The sequence below is a fragment of the Chrysochloris asiatica genome, unplaced genomic scaffold (genome assembly GCF_000296735.1).
Source record: "Chrysochloris asiatica unplaced genomic scaffold, ChrAsi1.0 scaffold00014, whole genome shotgun sequence".
In the NCBI taxonomy this organism is placed as follows: Eukaryota; Metazoa; Chordata; class Mammalia; order Afrosoricida; family Chrysochloridae; genus Chrysochloris; species Chrysochloris asiatica.
In genome coordinates, this window is record NW_006408532.1 from 12,221,921 (window position 1) to 12,243,512 (window position 21,592).

General features: G+C 47.2%; 1 protein-coding gene across 1 annotated transcript in view; it reads left to right on the forward strand.

The window, feature by feature from the left end:
• The window catches only part of NTNG2 (netrin G2), a 78,222-nt gene that overhangs the window by 21,131 nt on the left and 35,499 nt on the right, over positions 1–21,592 (forward strand). Inside the window, exon 2 of the mRNA XM_006834993.1 lies at positions 3,797–4,440. Coding sequence (XP_006835056.1) covers positions 3,797–4,440 — 644 coding nt within the window. The remainder of the gene's footprint in view (positions 1–3,796; positions 4,441–21,592) is intronic.

Here is a 21,592-nt window from a genome sequence, read left to right on the forward strand (position 1 = left end):
GGCATTGGCAGTCAGGTTGGGGCCCCCAGCCCCTGGCAGAGCCATGTCAGTCTTCAGATGACAGACAGGCTGGGCGCAGCTGGGAGTTCTGAAGGATCCTATGAAGATCCTGGCCTCCCAGACACCCAGTGGGGACAAGGAGGCCCAGGCAGGGTGGGAGAAGAAGGTAAGGAAGGAGTACAAAGAGGAACCAGCGAAAAGTGAGGTATGGGCAGCTAATAGGAATAATATTCACGGTGGTGTGTCACTATAGGATCAGCACTGGACTTTGAACCACAAGTTCGGCAGTTCAAAGCCACCAGCTCCTCCTTGGAAATCCTATGCAGAGTCACTGTTAGTCAGAACCAACTAGATGGCACTTAACAACAACATATTAAAGTTAATGTACTTATTTTTAGAATTAAGTAATTCTTAACAGCAACAATGGAATCCTGGTGTAGCTCTGTGGGTTAATGCACCAGACTTCAAAGTTGGTTTGAACTCCAAGGTTGGTGGTTCAAGCTTACCAGCTACTCCTCGGAAACCCTATACAGGGTCACTGTGGGTTGGAGCCAACTTGATAGCACTTAATAACAACAACAACAATGTATGAAAATCAATGTACTTATTATTGTTGTTGTTGTTGTTGTTAAGTGCCGTCGAGTCGGTTCCGACCCATAGCGACCCTGTACAGGGTTTCTGAGAGTATAAATCCTTACAGGAGTAGAAAGCCTCATCTTTCTCACACGGAGCGGCTGGTAGTTTCGAACCGCTGACCTTTAGGTTCGCAGCCCGATTCGTAACCACTACGCTACCAGAGCTCCTTGTACTTATTATTAGAATTAAGTAATTCCTAGTAACAACAACAACATGTTAAAATGAACATATTTACTATTAGAACAAAATTGTTGGTGTTGCTGGTAAGTACTATCAAGTCGGTTCTGACTCATAGCGACCCTGTATAAAATTTCTGAGGAGCAGCTGATAGGTTTGAACAGCTGACCTTGTGGTGCTCAGTCCAGCGCTGATCCTACAGTGCCACACCAGGTGTAATAGAAGATAATAAACACAGTTAGAATTTGGTAAGCAGTTACTGTGGTCTAGGCCCTATATGGAGGCTTCACTATGCCGTCCCAGATAAGCACACCAACACCCCCATGATGGGTAATGAGGAGACGGGGTTCAGAGACTGAGCCAGACAGGGAAGGCGTTTTGGAGGAAATGTGTGGGAGGCATTCCAAAAAAAAAAAAAAAAGAGTGGCTGCCGATCCAGGACAAGGGTGAATGAGGCAGCCTGGGCAAAGGCACAGCCTTCAATGGCTAGGTTAATAAAGTGCTTTCCAGGTGGATGGGACAATGTGAAGCCACCTGGTGCTAGTGTACTGAGAAGCCAGGCTAATGGAGAAGGTTCCAGAGACAGCCTCTGGAGGCTATTGCTCAATACTCACAATTCAGCCTCACCCCTCAGAGCCGTTCCTCCAACCTGGCATGAGGCTCCAGGAACAGTAAGAGACGACACAACTGGGATTGTGGGATGAGGACAATTTCTGGGCTGGGGAAAGAGGAAAGACGCTGGGCCTGATTGCAAACAGTGTCTTCCCGTCTCTCATCATTCAGGTATGAACTCTTAGGGCCAGTGCTTCTTGTCCTCAGATGGCACAAGTAGAGCCCATTCTACCTGTGGGCTCAGAGCACCCTCTGCTGCTGTGCGCCAGCAGGGGAGGGATGTGACTAGGGAGGAAACTCATCCTCACAGGTCAGGCCTGCCTCCTCAGGCCTCATCTCTCTGCTTCCCTCTTATCTCCAGGCCTTACCTCTGTGGGCCATTGAGGTATCTCCTCGAGGCATCTCAGCCCCTCTCATTCAGGGAGACTTGTCTAGGTGACCCAGCTAGGCATGAGAAAGCTCAGAGCAACCCCCCTTCCCAACCGTGATTACTATGAACACACAAGCATTTTGAGACCCGCACCCCACAGCAGGCTCATCCTGAGAAATGCACAACTCCCCACCCCCACCCCTGCAACACACACAAGGAGGCCTTAGGCTTCAGTTTCCACATTTGTACAATGACTCAATGGTGCCTCTTCCCCCCAGAGGTTTGTGGGTCTCCAGATCCAGCTAGGACCAGACAGGATGGGGTGGAGAAGGGCATCGCAGAGGACGGAAGACAGAACTATTTTGGTTAAGGAGGGCTTTGTGGAACCAGCCCTGACCACCAAAGAGCCCTGGTGGCCTGGGAGCTTGTCCTTCATTGTAGCAGATAAAAGCCAGTGGCCTAAGGCTGGGCTGCAGTATCATGCAGGGAGGGCTGAAGGGGCATCAGTGCCGCCCCTCAGAAAGGGATGAGCCCACTTCCCTCGGGGAAGCCAAATGGTTGATTTCAGAGTGAGAGGTTTTTTCACAGATCCAAGCCGTTTTGTCTCTGAACAAACCAGAGACCTGAAATATTCATCAAAAAGGGTTGTGAGTAGTCGAGGACTCAGCATGGTTATTAGTGACATTTCAGGCCTCCTGTGTGAGTTTCCACAGTGGACCAAATGCAGGGAAATGGGTTTGAGTCTCCAGGGAGGGAAAACCATACCTGGTACCTGCTGGGTAGAGGGAGTTGGATGCCTAGCCTTGGTGGCGGGGGTCTTAGTGTAGGAGGGGAGAGTAGGAACGTGGACATACCTGTGTCAGAGACAAGGTGGGAGGAGAGTAAGCAATTGAAGGGATGGTCCCTGCAGTCCTCAGTCAGTGTTCCTTAAAAGGTATCTGCCAGGCACACACCAGGGTCCGGAAGTGACTTGCCACAAAGATATATCCCTTGGGAGGGAGCCAACCTGAAACTGTATTCTTCCCATGTGCTCAGGGCTACAACCAAGGTGGACACACATGCTTGCTTCAGGGTCAGAGAAAACCATGACCATCAGACAGGATGCTCTTCTCTTCCCAGTTAGGACTTTGAACAAGGGACTCCATCTTCCTGGGCTGGGTTTCTTCATCTTGAACATGGAGACAATGTGCCTGCTTTGAGATTGAAGGGATATTATAAATGAGAGAACTGAGATCCTGAAGTCCTTAGCACATGCCTAGCATCAGGTAGCAGTCGGACAAATGGCAGCCGAGACTTTGGCTTTGACCACCAGTGCTATTGTAGCTGCTGCTACTGCTCGTCTTCAAAGGGAAGACATTTCTGTTTAGAAGCTGTTTAAGGAGTGAAGGGCCAATTGAGAGGGAAGGGCATTGCAAAGGCTCAGAGGTAGGACAAGCAGTGCTTGGAGTATCAGAATGGCTCAGATGTGCCCAGATTAGGTGGGAGGGAAGGGGTCAACTGTTGAAGAGGTCGGACTTTATCCTACAGGCAATTGGAAGCCATGAGGGACTTTGTGTTTAAACCTAACCAGTTGCCTTTAAATTCGTTTCAACTCAAGGAGACCCCATGAGTGTCAAAGTAGAACTGTGCTACAGTGGTTTTCAGCAGATGATTATTCAGAACTTATATCACTGGGCCATTGCTTTGAAATGAACTTGAATCTCCAACCTTCTTGTTAGCAGCCAAATACATTAACTGTGCCATCCATGAACTCAGAAAAAGGATGTATATCCTTTCTTGGGACACCATAGAGTTGCACATGTTTTTGTGCTTTGAGGAAAAATGGGGAAATGGGTACAAATTACCCACCTGGGAGACTTTTTGATGTCCAGCCATCAGGACACAGGCTTTGTACCCCCTGGGCCAGTGTCTGGGCATGTGGGCAGGGAGCAGCAGACAGAGGCCTCCCAGTCCACCTGTGCAGCCACCTCCCACCTTCCCCTTCTCTTCTCCCTACTGCAGGAGAACCCATACCTGTGCAGCAATGAGTGCGATGCCTCCAACCCGGACCTGGCCCACCCACCCCTGCTCATGTTCGACAAGGAGGACGAAGGGCTGACGACGTACTGGCAGAGTGTCACGTGGAGCCGCTACCCAAGCCCACTGGAAGCCAACATCACTCTTTCCTGGAACAAGAGCGTGGAGGTGACCGATGATGTGGTGGTGACCTTCGAGTATGGCCGGCCCACCGTCATGGTCCTTGAGAAGTCCTTGGACAATGGGCGCACGTGGCAGCCCTACCAGTTCTACGCTGAGGATTGCATGGAGGCCTTCCACATGCCTGCCCGCAGGGCCCGGGACCTGTCATCCTCTAGCGCCCACCGGGTGCTTTGTACCGAGGAGTACTCACGCTGGGCGGGCTCCAAGAAGGAGAAGCACGTCCGCTTTGAGGTTCGGGACCGCTTTGCCATCTTTGCCGGCCCTGACCTGCGCAACATGAACAACCTCTACACTCGGCTGGAAAGTGCCAAGGGCCTCAAGGAGTTCTTCACCTTCACAGACCTGCGCATGAGGCTGCTGCGCCCAGCGCTGGGCGGCACCTACGTGCAACGGGAGAACCTCTACAAGTACTTCTATGCCATCTCCAACATTGAGGTCATTGGCAGGTAAGGCCTGGGGGGTGGTGAATTGGAGACAGAGCCCAGGATGTTACCTGGTGGGCAGAAGGGCTGCCTTTGCTGGCCAGGGCCACACAGAGTAAGTTTATGGAGGAGGAGAATATGTTGATGATGAGTGTCCTCACTGGCACCAAAGCTACCTCCAGACATTGGGAAGCTGGGAGACTTGCAGGTGATGAGTGGGGCTGGCAATGTGGGCAGAACTTGGGTTAGAGCCTGCTGCTGCTGCGTAGAGGTGTTCTGTAATTGGCCATTGACTCAGTGGATGGCCTCTTGTGTTTAGAGAACTCCAAGATCATCTTCAAGTTCAATGAATTACTAAAAGGACTTGTCACAGACTCAGAGTTTATTACAATGAAAGGACACAGATTAAAATCAGCAATGGAAAAAGGCATATAGTAGAGCAGAGTCCAGGAAAGACCAAGAGCAAGATTCCTGTTGTCCTCACCCAGTGGAGTCATGGACAGTGCTAACTTCTCCCAGCCATGATGTGCGGCACGGAGTACTGCCCACCAGGAAAGTGCACCCAAATCCTTGGTGTCCAGGGTTTTTACCAGAGACCAGTCACATAAACCTGGCTGAGCACCATGTGGCTGATCTTAGTCTTCAGCCCTCCCACTATCCAGATATTCAGAGTCCCAGTGTGGCACTGTCAGATAAGCACTGAACTGCTAACCATAAGGTCGGTGGTTCAAATCCACAGCCACTCCTCAGAAACCCTATACAGGGCTGCTGTGAGTTGGAATCCACTCAATAACACTTACAACAGCAACAACACTTACAACAGCAACCCCCCAGAGGTCAAACGGTAAATGCATGGCCCAAGACCCCCACCATAAGTCAAGCTGTTAGCATAGACTATCTGGCACAACCCAAGGCCTTAGATACACAAGCACACTTATCAGACAGGCTATACCAAGTGCTTAGAGACATCTTCTAGGAACCAAGAGGAAACTAAACCTGTCTTTGTAATATGCAAGTTGTGGACAACCAGAATTGCTGAGTTAATCCTTTACTATCCTGCTTTGGAGAAGAATATGTTTGGAGGGCACTTTGGGGGAGGCAAAAAACTCACAGAAGATCAAAGCTGCCTTGGGCTCCCAAGAATCATTTAGATAATGGATGGTTAAATGGTTCCACACTGCTTCAGATCATTTATTTATTGACAAGCCAATGTCCTGGTCTATGGGGGCCAAGACTATCTCTGAGCCATCTACACAACACCCCACTGGTCTGTACTGAGAGGGGAGGGTTAGGGAGGCACCCCTAACCCTAACCCCAGGCAAAGAGTCTTTGGGGACAGTAGAGTACGATACAGGGGTTCTGCAAAGATGGTTCCACACAGGCGTCATCAGTATCACCTGGAAGCTTGCTGGAATTGCAAATTCTCCAGCCCCACACTAGACCTTCTGCATCATAAACTCCAGGGGGTGGGGTCCAGCTATGGGGTCAGCACAAGTCCTTCAGGACATTCTGATGCATACTCAGGTCAGAGACCCACTGGTGTAATGGTTGGGAGTGTGGACTCTGGAACCAGAAGGCCTAGGCTAGATTTCTGGCTCGGCCATCCCCTGACTATGAGCCTCAGGCAACTGCTGCTTCCGGTCTGTTTCCCCAAATGTATACTAGGAATGATACTGATCATTATCACTGGATTATGGTGAGAGTTAATGAGTTAAAGGTGGTGAAGCACTCGGAATGGCACCTGACATAAAATTTGTACCACAACAACAAAATAGGAGTTTGTTGAATGCAATCAATACTCGTCAAAAGAAGGGAATCAGGGGGCTGTGGCAGGCTGAGGGGGACATATTTGAGTCTCAGGGAGGTTGTTCCATAATCAGGGCCAGCCGCATGGCTTTGGCAGGTGCGGGCAGGGGCTGCAGTCAGAGCCCAGCTGGGCCAACATACCCTGGGCGTCTTTCCACAGCAGGCTCTAAATATTGCCCAAGTTTATAATTACTGCTCAGTGAAAAAGCAATTTGCTATGTAGTGTGCATAGCATAATCCTACTTTTGTAAAATATGTAATATGCCTGTGCATATACTTCTTATATAGTATGTGCATTGGGAACACATTTGTATTTAGAAAAAATTACAGAATGGGGGAAAAAACTGAAAGCATAACAAACCGCTCACTAGCTGTTCTCATGACTATGCCTGGTGTGGGGGCTGGGCAGGGGCCGTCTGGTACTTGTGCTGGCATTGCCTTTGATTTTGATAACGTGTGTGGATTCCAGCTGGATCAAGGCAGAGGTTAGTGGATCGTGAAGTAGGAATCAGGTTCAAGGTGGGCAGACTTCAGGACTGGCAGATGGGGTACGGCAGGTGCACGTGCAGAAGGTTGTTGTCCTACCTCCCATGTTTTCTAACCTCTCCCCTAATTGGAACTCCTCTAATATTCAGACTCTAGAATGTTCTGGAAGTCACAGTTATGGGAATTAGGTGTCGGGGTGGTGCTCCTGTGCCTATTCTCTAACCCATGTGTGCACACTGTGTGACCATCTCAGTGGTGTCGGTTCTCAGGATACAACTGTCAGGGTTGGTACAAGTCTCCCCCAGAAGTCCTGCTTGGCTTAGCAGCTCTGGGGGTGGGAGGAAGCTTTTCAGGCCTTCTCAGGGTGGTAGCTCGTTTTCTGACCTGTCTTGGGGTTGCTCCATCGTCACCACTCTGCTACTCTGGTTAAGGGCCCCACTGTATGCTTTATTAGGCAGCTCAGGCCTGTGTCCCGATGCCTGGGCCAAATGCTGGGTCTTATCTGGGATGCTAACAGTCAGGGTCTTGTAGTTAGTTGTCTAACTACAAATTGATTCAGACTCACAGTGACCTTGCGTGTCAGAATAAACTAACTGCTCCATAAGGTTTTCTTGTCAGATCACCAGCCCTGTTCGCTGAGGTGTCTCTGGGTAGGTATGAACCACTAACCTTTCAGTTACTAGTCAAGTGCTTGACCATTTGCATTACACCAAGGGACCCCTTTAGTCCCAGCAGGGTGACAGTCATCTTTCTCCTAGCAGGAAATGAGACATAGACACAGGAGTGAGGCCAAGCATATCCGTGAAGGACCACAGGACCAGAGGAGACACCCTCATCCAATAAAGATCACGGTGCTAGTGTCAGGTGACCAGGGTTCAAGCCCTGCACCTCATCTTCCCCTCTCTGGGCCTCAGTTTCCCATATGTAACATGTGAGTCGGGGCTGCCTGGAGCTCTTGCCTTCCTGGCAAGGTGGCAGGGCCGTCCCTGCCCAACAGCTCACAGCTCCCCTTGGCATCCAGCCTCTGTGGGTGGTGGGGATTAGCTGTAGTGGTGGTGAAAATATGGCAATCAATTCACAGATAAAGTTAAGTACTCTTCAGGCGGCTGGTTGGCAGGAAAGCGGCAGCTTGGCTTATCGATTAATTAGGTCTGGTTAAATGGTTCAGCAAAGGACTGTGACTTTTTTTTTTTTTTTTTCTGGTGGGAAATCCAAGCCACGGAACCAGAGATACCCAGAGAGGTAGGTCAGGGTGGGCACAGTAAAGAGAAGCGCTAGACCCAAGCAGATGATGTTCTCTATGTCCCTAGTAGGCACCTCGTTCTCTGAAGGTTCTCATGTTCTGGGGTTTCAGACCGAACCTGTTCTGGTGTTCCCTGAGAATTTCCTGATCTAGATAATCTGTGTTGTGCTCCTTCTCCCCACACCAATATTGTTATATGTCGTCAATAATGTCGTTAGGTGCCATCCTTTTGCTTTCAACTCGTACCAGCCCTGTGTACAACAGAATGAAACTCTGTGTCATCCTCACAATTGTTCCTACACTTCAGCCCATTGTTGCAGCTGTTATCAATGAATCAATCAATCCCGTCAAGGGTCTTCTTTTTTGTTGACCCTCAAGTATGATGTTCTTCTCCAGGAACTGATCCCTCCTGATGACATGCTTCCCTTTAAGGAGCACTCTGGCTGTACTTCTTCCAAGACAGATTGGTTTGTTCTTCTGGCAGACCATGGTATATTTAATATTCTTTGCCAACACCATAATTCAAAAGCATCAATTCTTCATTGGTGTTCCTTATTCATTGTCCAGCTAACACGATAGTAATATTTATTGGATGTTTGTAATAGGTCAGGTGCTGTGTTAAGAGCTTTACATGCATGATCTTGTTTAATCAGCAATAATAAATTCTCCAATGTTGATCGAATGCTTAAGACACCACGAAGGAGCCCAGGTGGCAGAACTAAAAGTCTGCAGTTCAAACCCACCAGCAAGTAACTCCAAAGGAGAAAAGACCTGGCCGTCTGGTCCCCTAAAGATTTACAGCCTAGGAAAACCTATAGGGCAGTTCTCCTCTGTCCTATGAGATCACTGTAAGTTGCACTGACTCAGTAGCACATAATAACAAGAGCCCACAATCAAAGGTGCGATTTTGAGCAAACCAAACCTGATTCCTGCTCCATGGAGCTTTACCTACAGAAACAGTACTCTCCTCCGTCTCCTGTGTTCAGACGATGAACTCAGTGAACAGAAGCCACACAATTACACCTCACATGTCCACCTTTCCGGCCGCTCTCCACCACTGAGCTTTCTTTGGTGAGGCACCTGTCCCTGGGACTCCTCATTTCTGGGACTAGATCTGAGACAGTGACTCTTCATCTGTGGAGCACAGGTGGTGGTGGTGGTGGTGGTTATGTGCCATGGAGTCGATTCTGACTCATAGCGACCCTGTACAGGGTTTCTGAGGCTATAAATCTTTACAGGAGCAGAAAGCCTCATCTGCTGTGGAAAGCCTGAAACTACCGTGGAACAACTGATAGTTTCAAATGGCTGACCTTGCAGTTTGCAGCCCGATTCGTAACCACTACGCTACCAGAGCTTTATATTATGTCCTGATTGGATGATGTGACAAGTGATCACCACGGGCCTCCCCTCCAGAGTTCTTTGTTCTGTGGTAGGGACCCTCCCCCATCACTGGGGGCTATTTCCAGCTATTTCAAGCCCCATCACTGAGGGCTGTGTCAGCTATTTCCAGCCCCACTGGGGAGAAGGAATAGGGGGGTAGGGGACAGACCACCTGGATCCTAGATGGGTGGGATGCCCAGAGTACCTGGAGAAAGACCAGAGCCTCAGGAAAACAGACCAAGTAGCACAAATCAGAGAGTGAGAGGAGGGGACAAAGGGGTGAAGGGGTGGGGTGTTGGTGCCACAGGGAGAAACTGAGCCAGCATCTCTGCCCACCCCACCCCCACCTACTGTCCCCAGTCATTGTTCATTCCCATTCCTGGAAGGCAGGAAAGAGGTGGGAGCTATTTTCTCCTTCTACACGTGGGGAAACTCAGGTGCAGAGTAAGACAGTGACTGGCTTTGAAGCAAGCAGCAAATCTGGGACAAGGCCGGGACTTGAGGAATGAGATCATCCCTTCATGGTGCTTGGAGCCAGGGCAGACCCACCTCCAACACAGTGCTTAAAAGAGTCACAGTGCAAACCTGAGGCAACCTCATAATCATACGACAAAACTTTTTAAGATGATAGTCCCACCCCTAAGAGCCTAGGATCCAAGCATTTAGGGTGAAGCCCAGAAAGTTGTCTCTGCAAAATGAGTCAGAGAGGTGGGAACCACCAGAGATGTTGGGCTTTGGCATTATTAGGCCCACAAGGGTTTGAATCCTATTTTCAACCCTGATTAACTGGATACCTGCACTTCTCAGAACTTCCATTTCTTTTCACCATGAAATGGGAAGTTGTTGTTGTTAAGTGTCATTGAGTTGGTTCTGACCCATAGTGACCCTGTAAAGGGTTTCTGAGAAGCGGTTGGTGAGTTTGAACCACCGACCTTGCAATCCAAACCAACCTTACAGTCGAGTGCATATCTTACAACACCACACCAGGACTTCGAAATGGGAAGTAGTACTGGTGTGGCACTGTAGTATAAGTACTGGACCACAAGGTCAGTTTGAACTGCAAGGTAGCAGTTCAAATCCACCAGCCGTTCCTCAGAAACCCTATGCTGGGTTGCTATGAGTCAGAACCTACTAGATGGCACTTAACCTCAACAACCTACTTTATAGCAGTCCAGGTATGGCGCTGTAGGATAAGCACTCAATCATAAGGTCAGTTTGAACCATAAGGTCAGCGATTCAAACTTACCAGCCACTCCTCAGAAACCCTCTACAGAGTCGCTATGAGTCGGAACCAACTCGACAGCACTTAGCAACAACAATAAACACCTGTTTTATGAGCTTGTTGTGAACGTTTAATTAAATAATGTATTCAAAGAGCGAGCTTATCCTAGTGCCCCATTCCTCTGACAAGATGGCAGGAGAGATAAGAGAGAGGGGCATGGTACTGTGAAGATGGCCCTACCCATGATCCCAGGTGTTGGTGTTAAGAAAAGAAGAGCTTAGAAAAGCAGGCGTTTTGGATTAGTGGAAGTTGCAAACCCAAATGTCTGCAGGCTCCTAGAAATAACATATATGTGTAGACTGCTCAGGAGAGGCAATAGGGAATGGTGTAGTCTGTGGAGAAATGGAGACTGCAGGCCCCTTTACAGGACAGCAGACCAAATCGTGCTTTCTTCTGATGTTACAAGATTGTTATTTATGCAGCTATTTATGTGAAATCTCTTGATTTTTAAAATATTGGCACTGACTTTAAAAAATAATTTTTTTCAACTGTAACATTTTTTTGAAAGCCCAGTGCAGGTGAACAAAACACACCTGCAGCCCAGTGTAATCCACAAGCTGCCAGGACACGCCCCCTGCTCTCGGATGCTCTTGCAGCTGGGGTATCAGCTCTACTCAACAGGCTGTTGGCAAGACTGGCAACCTTTGGAAAGAGGCTAGTACCCTGGGAGCTGGGGTATGGGCAAATTCCTGCAAACAACCTTGCTCACTTCAAGTCTGTGAAATTTTGCCTTTGAGGAAAAAGAGCTTTCCTACCCCAGGGTAAATTCTTACACCCAGAAGACCCTGGTGAGAGGACTTCAGGAAACCAGTCTAGCTGGACCTGGGGGCATGACAGCCTGAGCCTGTGCAAATCCAGACAGGAAAAAAGTGAGTTCCCCATTCCTGGAAATGCTCAAATGAAGCAAAGTGACATTGGTGGGAAACTGTACTACAACATCAGTAAATGTTGATTATCAAGTGAATGGCAGTGACAGTTACCATTTATTTAATGTGGTAGGTGCCCATCTTTGCATCCTTATCTCCATTTCACCTTAGGGAGGATGGAGGAAGGAGACCCCAGAACCTGCAGAGGCCCCGCTAGGCTGGGACAGGCAGAGCTGACCCCTGGACTGGCCCTCCTGATGGACGCATCCCGACATCCTTGTTTCTGCTGGGCTCTGGCTTCTCATCATTGGCCTGTTCCTGGTTCTACCCTTCCTGACCCCTCCCCCCATCCCTGCCTTCTCATTTTCTTCCATAAACGTCCTGTCCTTATTGATCGGCCTGGTAACTAGAGATGGACGGAACTTAGGACAAGAATAGAAACATTGGAGGGAAGAAAACCTTTGGTTTGTGCTTGTGAGTGTGGAGGGTGGGGTGGGTAGGGTGGAAGAGGGTAGAGTCAGAGAAAGAAAGCGTCCTTTCCACTCACCATATTTATGTACTCAACCCTCCCTCTGGTTTCTCTCTCAGCTGTTCCACAGGAAAAGCAGGGGGTGAGAAGGGAGTTGTGTGATAATATTATTCTGCCAACCCGGACTCTTGTAACTCTGTGATTCCCCACTCGTGGTGGGGAGGGTGGGACTCCCTCTCTCAGTAAAAATAGCTGCCATTTACTTAGCATGTCTTATAGGATCGGATAGGTAGCATCCTAAGCCTGTGATAGGTGTTTTCTCATTAAGCCCTGCCCCATGAGGATCTTTGTTCCCATTGTACAGATGAGGAAGTTGAGACTTACCAAGCCCACTGCTGTCGAGTCAATTCTGACTCATAGTGACCCTGTAGGACAGAGTAGAGCTGCTCCCATTGGGTCTCCAAGGCTGTAATCTTTATGGAAGCACACTGCCACATCTTTCTCCCATGCAGAGGTTGATGGGTTTGAACTACTGACCTTAGAGATAGCAGCCCAATGCTTTAACCACCATGCCACCTGGGCTACTGAATTGAGTTTATTGTTGTTGTTTAAGCGCTGCCTAGTCGAGTCTGACTCATAGCAACCCCGTATAGGGTTTATGAGGAGTGGTTGGTGAGTTTGAACTGCTGACCTTGGAGTCCTGTTACTTATCCTACAGCACTACACTAGGACTCCTAATCAGAAATAGTCAGATGATCCCTAAATCTATTGCTCTGAGAAAATCTTCAAACTATGGACCAAAATTATCCCTGAAGCATCTTTAAACAATTTTTTAAACTAGTAAAAAACTATTTCTCATGAGAATTGCACCCTTTTAAAGAATTATCTGTATGAGATGAAATTGTCGATGGTAACTCTGAAGCATAGATGAGAAGTTTAGGGAGCAGTGAATCTATGTCAATGGTGATGAAACAGTATGAGTAGAAATATGAGAATGGTGGCACATTCTAACCAATGTTACTGAAATGTGCCTGTAGAAATTGATGAAGGATATATGTTTGTTCTCCAGTGTATATTTTCACCAAAATTGAAATTAAAAAAAAAAAAAAAAATCGCTAGATGGATAGTATTTTAGTTTCCCAGGGCTAGCATAACAAAATGTACCATGAACTAAGTGTCTCAGTTCTGGAAGGTAGGAGTTCAAACTCAGGATGTTGGTAAGGCCTTCATTCTCTCTCAAGGTGCTAGAGAACGATCCTTCCTTGTCTCTTCCAACTCCTGATAGCCTCGGTTCTTCCTTGGCAACATAGCTGCAGTTTCTGCTTCTGTCTTCACATGGCTGTTTCCCTCTGTGTCTGTTTGTGGCTCCTCTCCACTTTTATAGACACCAGTCATGTTGAGTAAGGGTCTACCTTACTATATGACTTCATGTTAACTAATAACATCTTTTAAGACCCTACACCTACTCCTTACTGATCAAACTATCTCATACTATGTGACATTTTGCATTTTCGACAATAGTAAAAAAAAAATCTACTACCCTGACTATTTTGCACGTTAGTGGTGTGCCTCTGGTAGTAATGAACACTACAGGTAAGAATACCACTGGCTGTGATGGTTAAGGTTATGTATCCACTTGGCTGTGTCATAATTCTCAGGGGCTTGGCAGTCATGTAGTGATGTAATTTGGCAGTTATATCATGACGTAGTCATCCTCCATTGTAACTTAAAATACTCAGTTTGCATAATGACCTCATCTTTGGTACCAACCATGTCAATCACTGAGGATTAGGTATATTTCCAAATAAGGTCACATTCACAGGGGCCAAAAGGATATATATTTAGGGGGACACAATTCAACCCACAACAAGATCCATCCTGTCTTTAACCTGTTCAGTGCCACTGGAAGAAGCTCCACCAATAGGTGTTGACTTTCTCACAACTGTGTTGTTGCTGGGTGGCCCTCAATGAATACTTTGTTTGAGAATATGATGGATGATAATATAATTTTCATTTTGTTACTTTCATGGCAAGTGATGTCAGATTGTTGATGCTGCTGTTAGGTTGATTTCAAGTCATGGCAACCCTGTGTGGTAGAGTAGACTGCCCCATAGAGTTTTCTAGACTGTCATCTCTACAGAAGCACATGGCCTGCCTTGGCTTTCTCCCACGGAGCCTCTAGGTGAATTCAACTCACCAGCCTTTCAGTTAGCACCGGAGCACTTAACTGCTGATGCACTGGAGCTCTGTGGGGCCAGTTTACCATTCCTAACTTCTCAGCTAGGCTAGAATGCCAAGGCCACACTCCCCCTACTTCTCTGTCTATTTGCTGAGGCCCTATGTGTTTTCAGTGTGAGTATCAGCAGTCCCTCACTATGGAGTCTTGAGTGGCAGGAAGAGGTTTCTGGAGGGAAATTTTTTTGACTTTTTTTTTTCATTTCTTTTATGTTAACATAACAGTATAACTGATCTTTAGGGAACCACAGTTTAAGGCATTTTAACTCATGTCTGGATTCATATAACCACCACCAAAATCAGAATCCAGAACAGTTCCATGACCCCCTAAAAACTCCCTCATGCTGCCCCTTTGGAGTCACACCCTCCCCCATACTTCACCCCCAGTGACCTCTAAAGTTTTGTGTTTTGGGAACTCCTAAAAATGGAGTCAGACATCATATAAATTTTTCAAATTGATTCTTAAGATCAGCACGGTGCCTTTGTACTGTATAGTTGTATGTATGTTGTTGTTATGTGCCGTGGAGTCGGTTCCAACTCATAGTGACCCTGTACAGGGTTTCCCAGGCTGTAAATCTTTACGGAAGCAGAAAGCCTCATCTCTCTCCCACGGAACAGCTGGTAGTTTTGAACTGCTGACCATGAGGTTCGCAGCCCGATTCGTAGCCACTACGCTACCAGAGCTCCTTAGTTGTATGTATCGTTTGTTCCACTTTATTGCTGAGTAGTATTCCACTCAAGGAGCTCTGGTAGCGTAGTGGTTACGAGTCGGGCTGCCAACCTCAAGGTCGGCAATTCGAAATTACCAGCCATTCCGTGGGAGAAAGATGAGGCTTTCTGCTCTAGTAAAGATTTATAGCCTCGGAAACCCTGTGCAGGGTCACTGTGAGTCAGAACTGACTCCACGGTACTTAACAACAACAGTATTCCACTGGACTATCGTAGGTGGTACAGATGGTTAACTGCCAGCTACTAACTGAAAGATTAGAAGTTCAAATCTATCCAGAGGCACCTTGGAAGAAAGAACTGGTGATCTACTTCCCTAAAAAAATCAGCATTGGAAATCCTTTGGCGCACAATTCTCTAACACACATGCGGTCACCTTGAGTCTGACTCACTGCAGCTGTTTTGATCTGGGTATCCCACTGTAGGAGAAGCACTGGGCTGCTAATGGTAAGGTTGGCAGTTCAAACCCACCAGCTTGGAATCCTTATACAGGGTTGCTATGAGTCGGAACCATCTCGACAGCATTTAACAACAACAACATCCTACTATATGGTTTGTTTATCCACACACCTGTTAAAGGACATTTTGGTTGCTTCCAGTTTAGGTTGGGCTTACGAATAGAGCTGCAGTCACATTCATTGATAGGTTTTTGGGTGAACATAAGTTTTTGTTTCTCTTGGGTAAATACCCAGGTGTGGTAATGCTGGGTTATATGTTGTGTGCATGTTTCACTTTATAAGAAACTACCAGACTGTTTTCCAGAGTGACTGTGCACTGGAGGAAAATTGAGTTCTGTTTTAGACCTGTTGATGTTGAGATGTGCTTGAGGCATTCAAGACATTTGTGCACCCAAACCAGAAGCTTAGACAATTTAGGGAGTTCTGGTCTTAGAGATGATACTGAACATCATGGGAGGGTATATGACCTCCAGGAAGGAGGGAGAGAGGGGAGGGTGCCAGGCCAGATGGAGGGAGCTGGCATTTACAAGTTGAATAGAAGAGAACACAGAGAAAGAGAAACCCGTGAGTGCAGCAAAAGTAGAGATTATATAGGAGGAGAGTGTCTACACCATGCAAGGTTGGCTGTTCAGATTCACCAGCCACTCCACAGAAACCCTGTACAGAGTCGCTATGAGTTTGGAACCGACTCAAAGGCACTTAACAACAACAAGGGTCCAAAACACAGGAGTGCCAGAGGAGTCCAGCACAGAGTCAGAGGTAACCTTGTTGAGAGCAGATCTGGAGGAAGGGAAGGATGAGACTGCTTGGGATGAATATCAAGGAGTGAATAAGAGTTGAGTACAAAGGGCAGCAGGTGAAGACAGATTTTTAAGAAAGCCGGCTCTGAAGGGGAGTGAGGCAATGAGGCATGGGCTGGTGGAGAGTATGCAGGAGAGGGCTTTTCCTGAAAAGGTGGGAAGCACCAAACACTTTGGCATTCTGATGGGAAGGATCCAGATGAATTCAAGATGTGGAGAGAAAAGGAGATAAGTACTGGAGAAAGGATGAGGCTGAGAGGGAGGGAAGGAGACAGACATGACATGCCTAGCTTGACAGATTTAATGTTTGGGTCAAAATCTCTATTTCTAATCAGCTATCAGTCCTAGCGGAATCCTGGTGTGGTTCTATGGATTCATGCGCTGGACTGCAAAGTCGCCTTGAATCACAAGGTCGGCAGTTCAAGCTTAGCAACCACCCCTCGGAAGCCCTATACAGGGTTACTATGGGTTGGAACTGCCTTGATAGCACCTTAACAGCAACAACAACAACAACAAATCAGTCCTAGCAGCCAAAGACACACACCCTCCTGCTTCAAAGAAGTCTATTTGTAATAAATGAATAGCACTTTGTCATGGCGTCAAACAGAAGCTGCCATTTGCATTCCAATTCTCATCTGCTACTTTATGCCAAGTGTCTTGATTCCCTGAATCTCAGTTTCCTCGCCTGAATCTCAGTTTCCTCACTATTGTGAGGACTGTATGAGAATCAGCAAGTTGGCTCAAGTTTCAACACACCATAGACACCTGAGATTTGTAGTGGGTGGGGCACATGAAACTTCATTATTTGTAAGGAGCCCTCGTTAAATTCTCTGGACAAAAACCTTATTCCTATAGCCTCGTCACTCGCCTGGAGAACCGTCTGCAGCAGAATCTAATCCCTGGATGTCATTTCATGTCTGTGTCTCTCCCCAGCCCCCTTCATTAGTCAGTGGGTGTGCGGGAAAGAAAAATTCATTTTAATATTAGATGTAGTCAAAGCGACTTTGGAGGACAGTGCTGATGCCAACAACATATCAGGGAAGGAAGCCATGGGAGTGTGTGGGACGAATCTGTCGATGCCCTGCAGGGAGCAGGCTCCTATCCCCACACCCCCACCCAGCCTTATGACTTACAGGGCCTTATCAACTGTAATTGGGGCTAATGAGGCATGGACAGGGCTGGTGAGGGAAAACCAGATCCTGGAGGAGGCGGATCAATGCCAGACTAATTACCAGGCCTTTCTCTTTGCCTTCTACCCCCCTGGGCTGGGCTGCCTGCTCGCCCCTCCAACAGAAACCCAGTCTGAGAGAACCTGGCTGGGTCACTTGGAAGGCTCGCTGGTAGGCTGACCCATATCAAGCAGGCCTGTAGACTCATAGGTGCAGGCTACACACACCTAGAGTTGCTCTTAGGGATGCTTGCATGCATCCGTAATACAGCCTAGATTCACACACACACACAGATCTGCTCCATACATGTGCATGAACCCACTTCCACATGCACAATTCATATACACATCAGACACACCCGCACACCACTGCTCACAGATGCTGACCCATAGATGCCCTGAGGGCCTCAGCAGAAAGCCAAGATCAGAGAGGGGCCTTTGGCTTGCCCCTCTAACCCGGGATCCTCCCCTACTCGTATTTTGAACTGCCCATTTTGTGTGCCTGGAAGCTTCTGCATTCCGTGAGGAGATAGCCACCTCTTGTCTCCTAACTGAGCAGGTTCCCACCTCTGCACTCCAGGGGAGAGGCTGGCCCCAGCAGCATGTTGCTGCCCTGCATGGTATCCCGTAGTGGCTGCCCATTGTCCTTAGAATCAAGTCCATACTCTGAAACTCTGCTTAGAGCCCCACAGAACTTTCCTGCTACCTCCCTTTGCAGTCTCTGTTCCGAGCTGTGCAGATCAGCCATACTGAATGTTGGGGTGCTCTAACTTGCCTCTGGACTGTTCCTACTGCCTAGAACACAACCAGCCCTCCTGCCTGGCTGCTCATCCTTCGGGGCTTGGCTCAGAGAGTACCTCTCTGGGTGTCCTGAAGGCTGGAGACCTGCATGGCCCTTCTTTCTGTCCCCTCCAAGGTACACAGCAATCCCACTGCTATGCCATCTGAAGGCCCGCCAGACTCTGAGCTCAAAGAACAGGGCTGGGTCTGATTTGTTCATAGTATTGTGCCAGCACCAAACCAGGTAAGCATGCTGTGGATACTTTTTGAATGTGTTCATTCAACAACAATCTGTAACTATTTATAGAGAAGAGAGGAACTGGATTTAGGAGCTAGAAAGGAGGAAGGAGTCCCTAGATGGTTAACCAGCATGGCTGCTAAGCTAAAAGTTCTGGTTCAAGTCTACCCAGAGCACCTCAGAAGAAAGGGTTGGCAGTCTACTTCCCAAAATTCAGCCAGTGAAATACCTATGAAGCACAGTTCTACTCTGACATACATATGGTCTCCATGAATCAGAGTGGAGCTGACTCAACAGCAACCAGTTATTGTTGCTTTGGAAGCAGAGAGAGGAATGGGAGGCAGGAAGACAAAACCAGCTGGTCTTGCCAACACCTACCTCTGTCACCTTTCCATGTTCACAGTCAGCTTCTTATCATGCTTTCCCTGTGTGACACGTAGTCCTCTGTGGCCTCCCAGCCTGGGCCTGTTGTTATGTGTTTGTCAGTGTGTGTGTGAGTGTCTAGGGACTTTGCTTTCATCAATCAGTCAGGTCAGGCTGAAGGTGTCTCTCTAGGCCCTGTTCATAACCTCACCATGTCACACACACACACACACACACCCCAGGCCAAACACACCTGAGCCCACTGGGATCCCTCCATCAGCTTCTCCTGTATGCTAGGAAGCTGCTCTGGCTTTATAATGGGTAATAGAATTTATCAATAGACAGAAGGAGGTGATGTATGTTAAAGCACTTAATATAAAAGGACTTCGCACAGAAGCCCAAATTTGATTTGGCCAATGAACTCAATTGCCGGCGTTCCAGGAGGAAGACCAGCCAGCATTTATCCACATTACCCTGGAAAAGCCAGGTTGTTCAGGCAGCTGAGACCTCACAGGCTTCTCCTCTCTCCCTGCAGCTCTGATCTCAGTCTCCCCACCTTCCCCAGTCTCCAGCTTTAACTTTCAGCCTCTTAACCCAAACAGCCTCAAGTACTCCAGCATACAGAAGTCTGATTCCTTTGAATACCCAAGCCCTGCTCCCATCCCACTAATTAGCTGTAAGTGTACTTTTTTACCAAGTTCCCTCACCCTAATAACCAAATGCATCCTTCTAGTCACTTGCACCTTTTGATCCAGCTGACCTCTCTGGACTTCTCCGCTGACTGTACCTTGCTTCTCCAACTGCTGCCATTGTCTCTGCACTGCTTTGCTTTAGGCAAGGACAGGGTCTCCCCTTGAATTCCCTAGTGAAGATCCAAGACACTGTTGTGGATTGAAATTGAAATCCTGATCCCAGTACCTGTGAATAAGACTTGTTTAGAAATAGGGTCTTTAAGATGTTACCAATTAGGTTAACATGCCATACCGATGTACAGTGGATCCCAATCCTATAGGAGTGATGTCCTTATAGAAGAAGAAAAGATACACAAAGACAGGGAGGCAGAGGAAGGACAGCCATGCAACTGTAAGACAAAGAGTACTTGGAGCTACCAGAAGTTAGAAGAAAGGCAAGGAACAGTTTTTCTCCCAGAGCACTCCAGGAGAATCAACATGGCCGAAACCCTGATTTGTACTTCTAACTTCCAGAACAGTGCGTCAATAAATTTCTGTTCTTATAAGCTACTTAATTTGTAGTATTTTGTTATGGCAGCTCTAGGAAACATAATACAGACCACTAGGCTCTGGGGTTTCATCATAATTTGACTTAGACATGGGAAGAGAAGATTGGAATTACCACGTAGAAAAGGAAGACTTCAAGAATAGCCATTAGCTATGGCCACCCATGGACTGGGATGGGAAGTCCCTTGGGCCAACTTTCACATTCTCCCCTCCCCCCTTCTCTCATGGACAAGAAGGTGGATGGCGATACCCTTCCTCCCTGGAGTTTAGATATGAGGTGGTGAGGGTGGTCATGTGCCACTGAGTTGATTCCGACTCAATGCCCCTGTTTACTGAAGCTGTAAATCTTTACAGGAGCAGAAAACCTCATCTTTCTCCTGTGGAGCAACTGGTAGATTCGAGCTACTGACCTTGCTGTTAGTAGCCCAGCTTGTAATCTACTATGCTACCAGAGACACCCTCTAAAAAGGAACAGCGCTTGGTAGCATCAACCTTTTCCTTCCTGGTGCCGAGCACATCAACTCAAATGTGCTAATATCTCCAGGCCAGAATGAGGTTAGAGATTTACTTCTCCATAACCCATTAACAAGGAGGTCTGGTAGCCTAAGGAGCTCTGGTAACATAGTGGTTACGAATTGGGCTGTGAACCGCAAGGTCAGCAGTTAGAAACTACCAGCTGTTCTGCATGAGAAAGATGAGGCTTTCTGCTCCCGTAAAGATTTACAGCCTCGGAAACCCTGTACAGGGTCACTATGAATCGAAGGGACTCAAAGGCACTTAACAACAACAGTAACATGATTGGCATCTTTTCACATGCTCATTGGTAGATCTTCTGTGGAGAAATGTCTATTCAGATCTTTGCCCACTTTTAAATTGTGTTATTTATCTTTTTGTTATTGAGTTGCAAGAGTTCTTTTTATATTCTAGGTATAGGTCCTAATTTCCCCCATTCGGTAGCTTGTCTTTTCATTTTCCTTATGAAGCACAAAATAGTTCATTTTAATGGTGCCCACCTTACCTGTTTTTCCTCTTGATTCTTGCTTTTGGTGTCATCTCTAAGAAACCATTGCCTACTCCAAGGTTATACAGATTTATGCACAGACTTTCTTCTAATAAAATTATAATTTTAGCTCTTATTCAGATACTTGATGTTTTTTGTTACTTTTTGTATATGGTGTAAGGGAGGGGTACAACTTCATTCTTTTGCATGTGGATGTCCCATTTTATTAATTTATTATTTATTGACTTCATGTAACTTTTTTCTATAAATCAAAATGCATACTTTATCATTTTGGCATCACTTACACAATATTTTTGAAATCTCAGTGTTGGTGAGTTTATCACTTTTTAAATACTATATACTCCATAATAAATAATAATCATTAAACTCACAAGATGAACTGCAAGACAGTTTAAGACTCCAGTCATCTTGCATACCCCGCTTTTGTTGTTGTTGTTAAATGTTGTCGAGTCGGTACCAACTCATAGTGACCCTCTATAGGGTTTCCAAGGAGCAGCTAGTGAGTTTGAACCTCTGACCTTGTGGTTCAAATTGACCTTGCAGTCCAATGCATTAACCCTGGTGTGGTGCTGTGGGTTAATGTGCTGCATGGCAAAGTCAGTTTGAAACGCATGGTC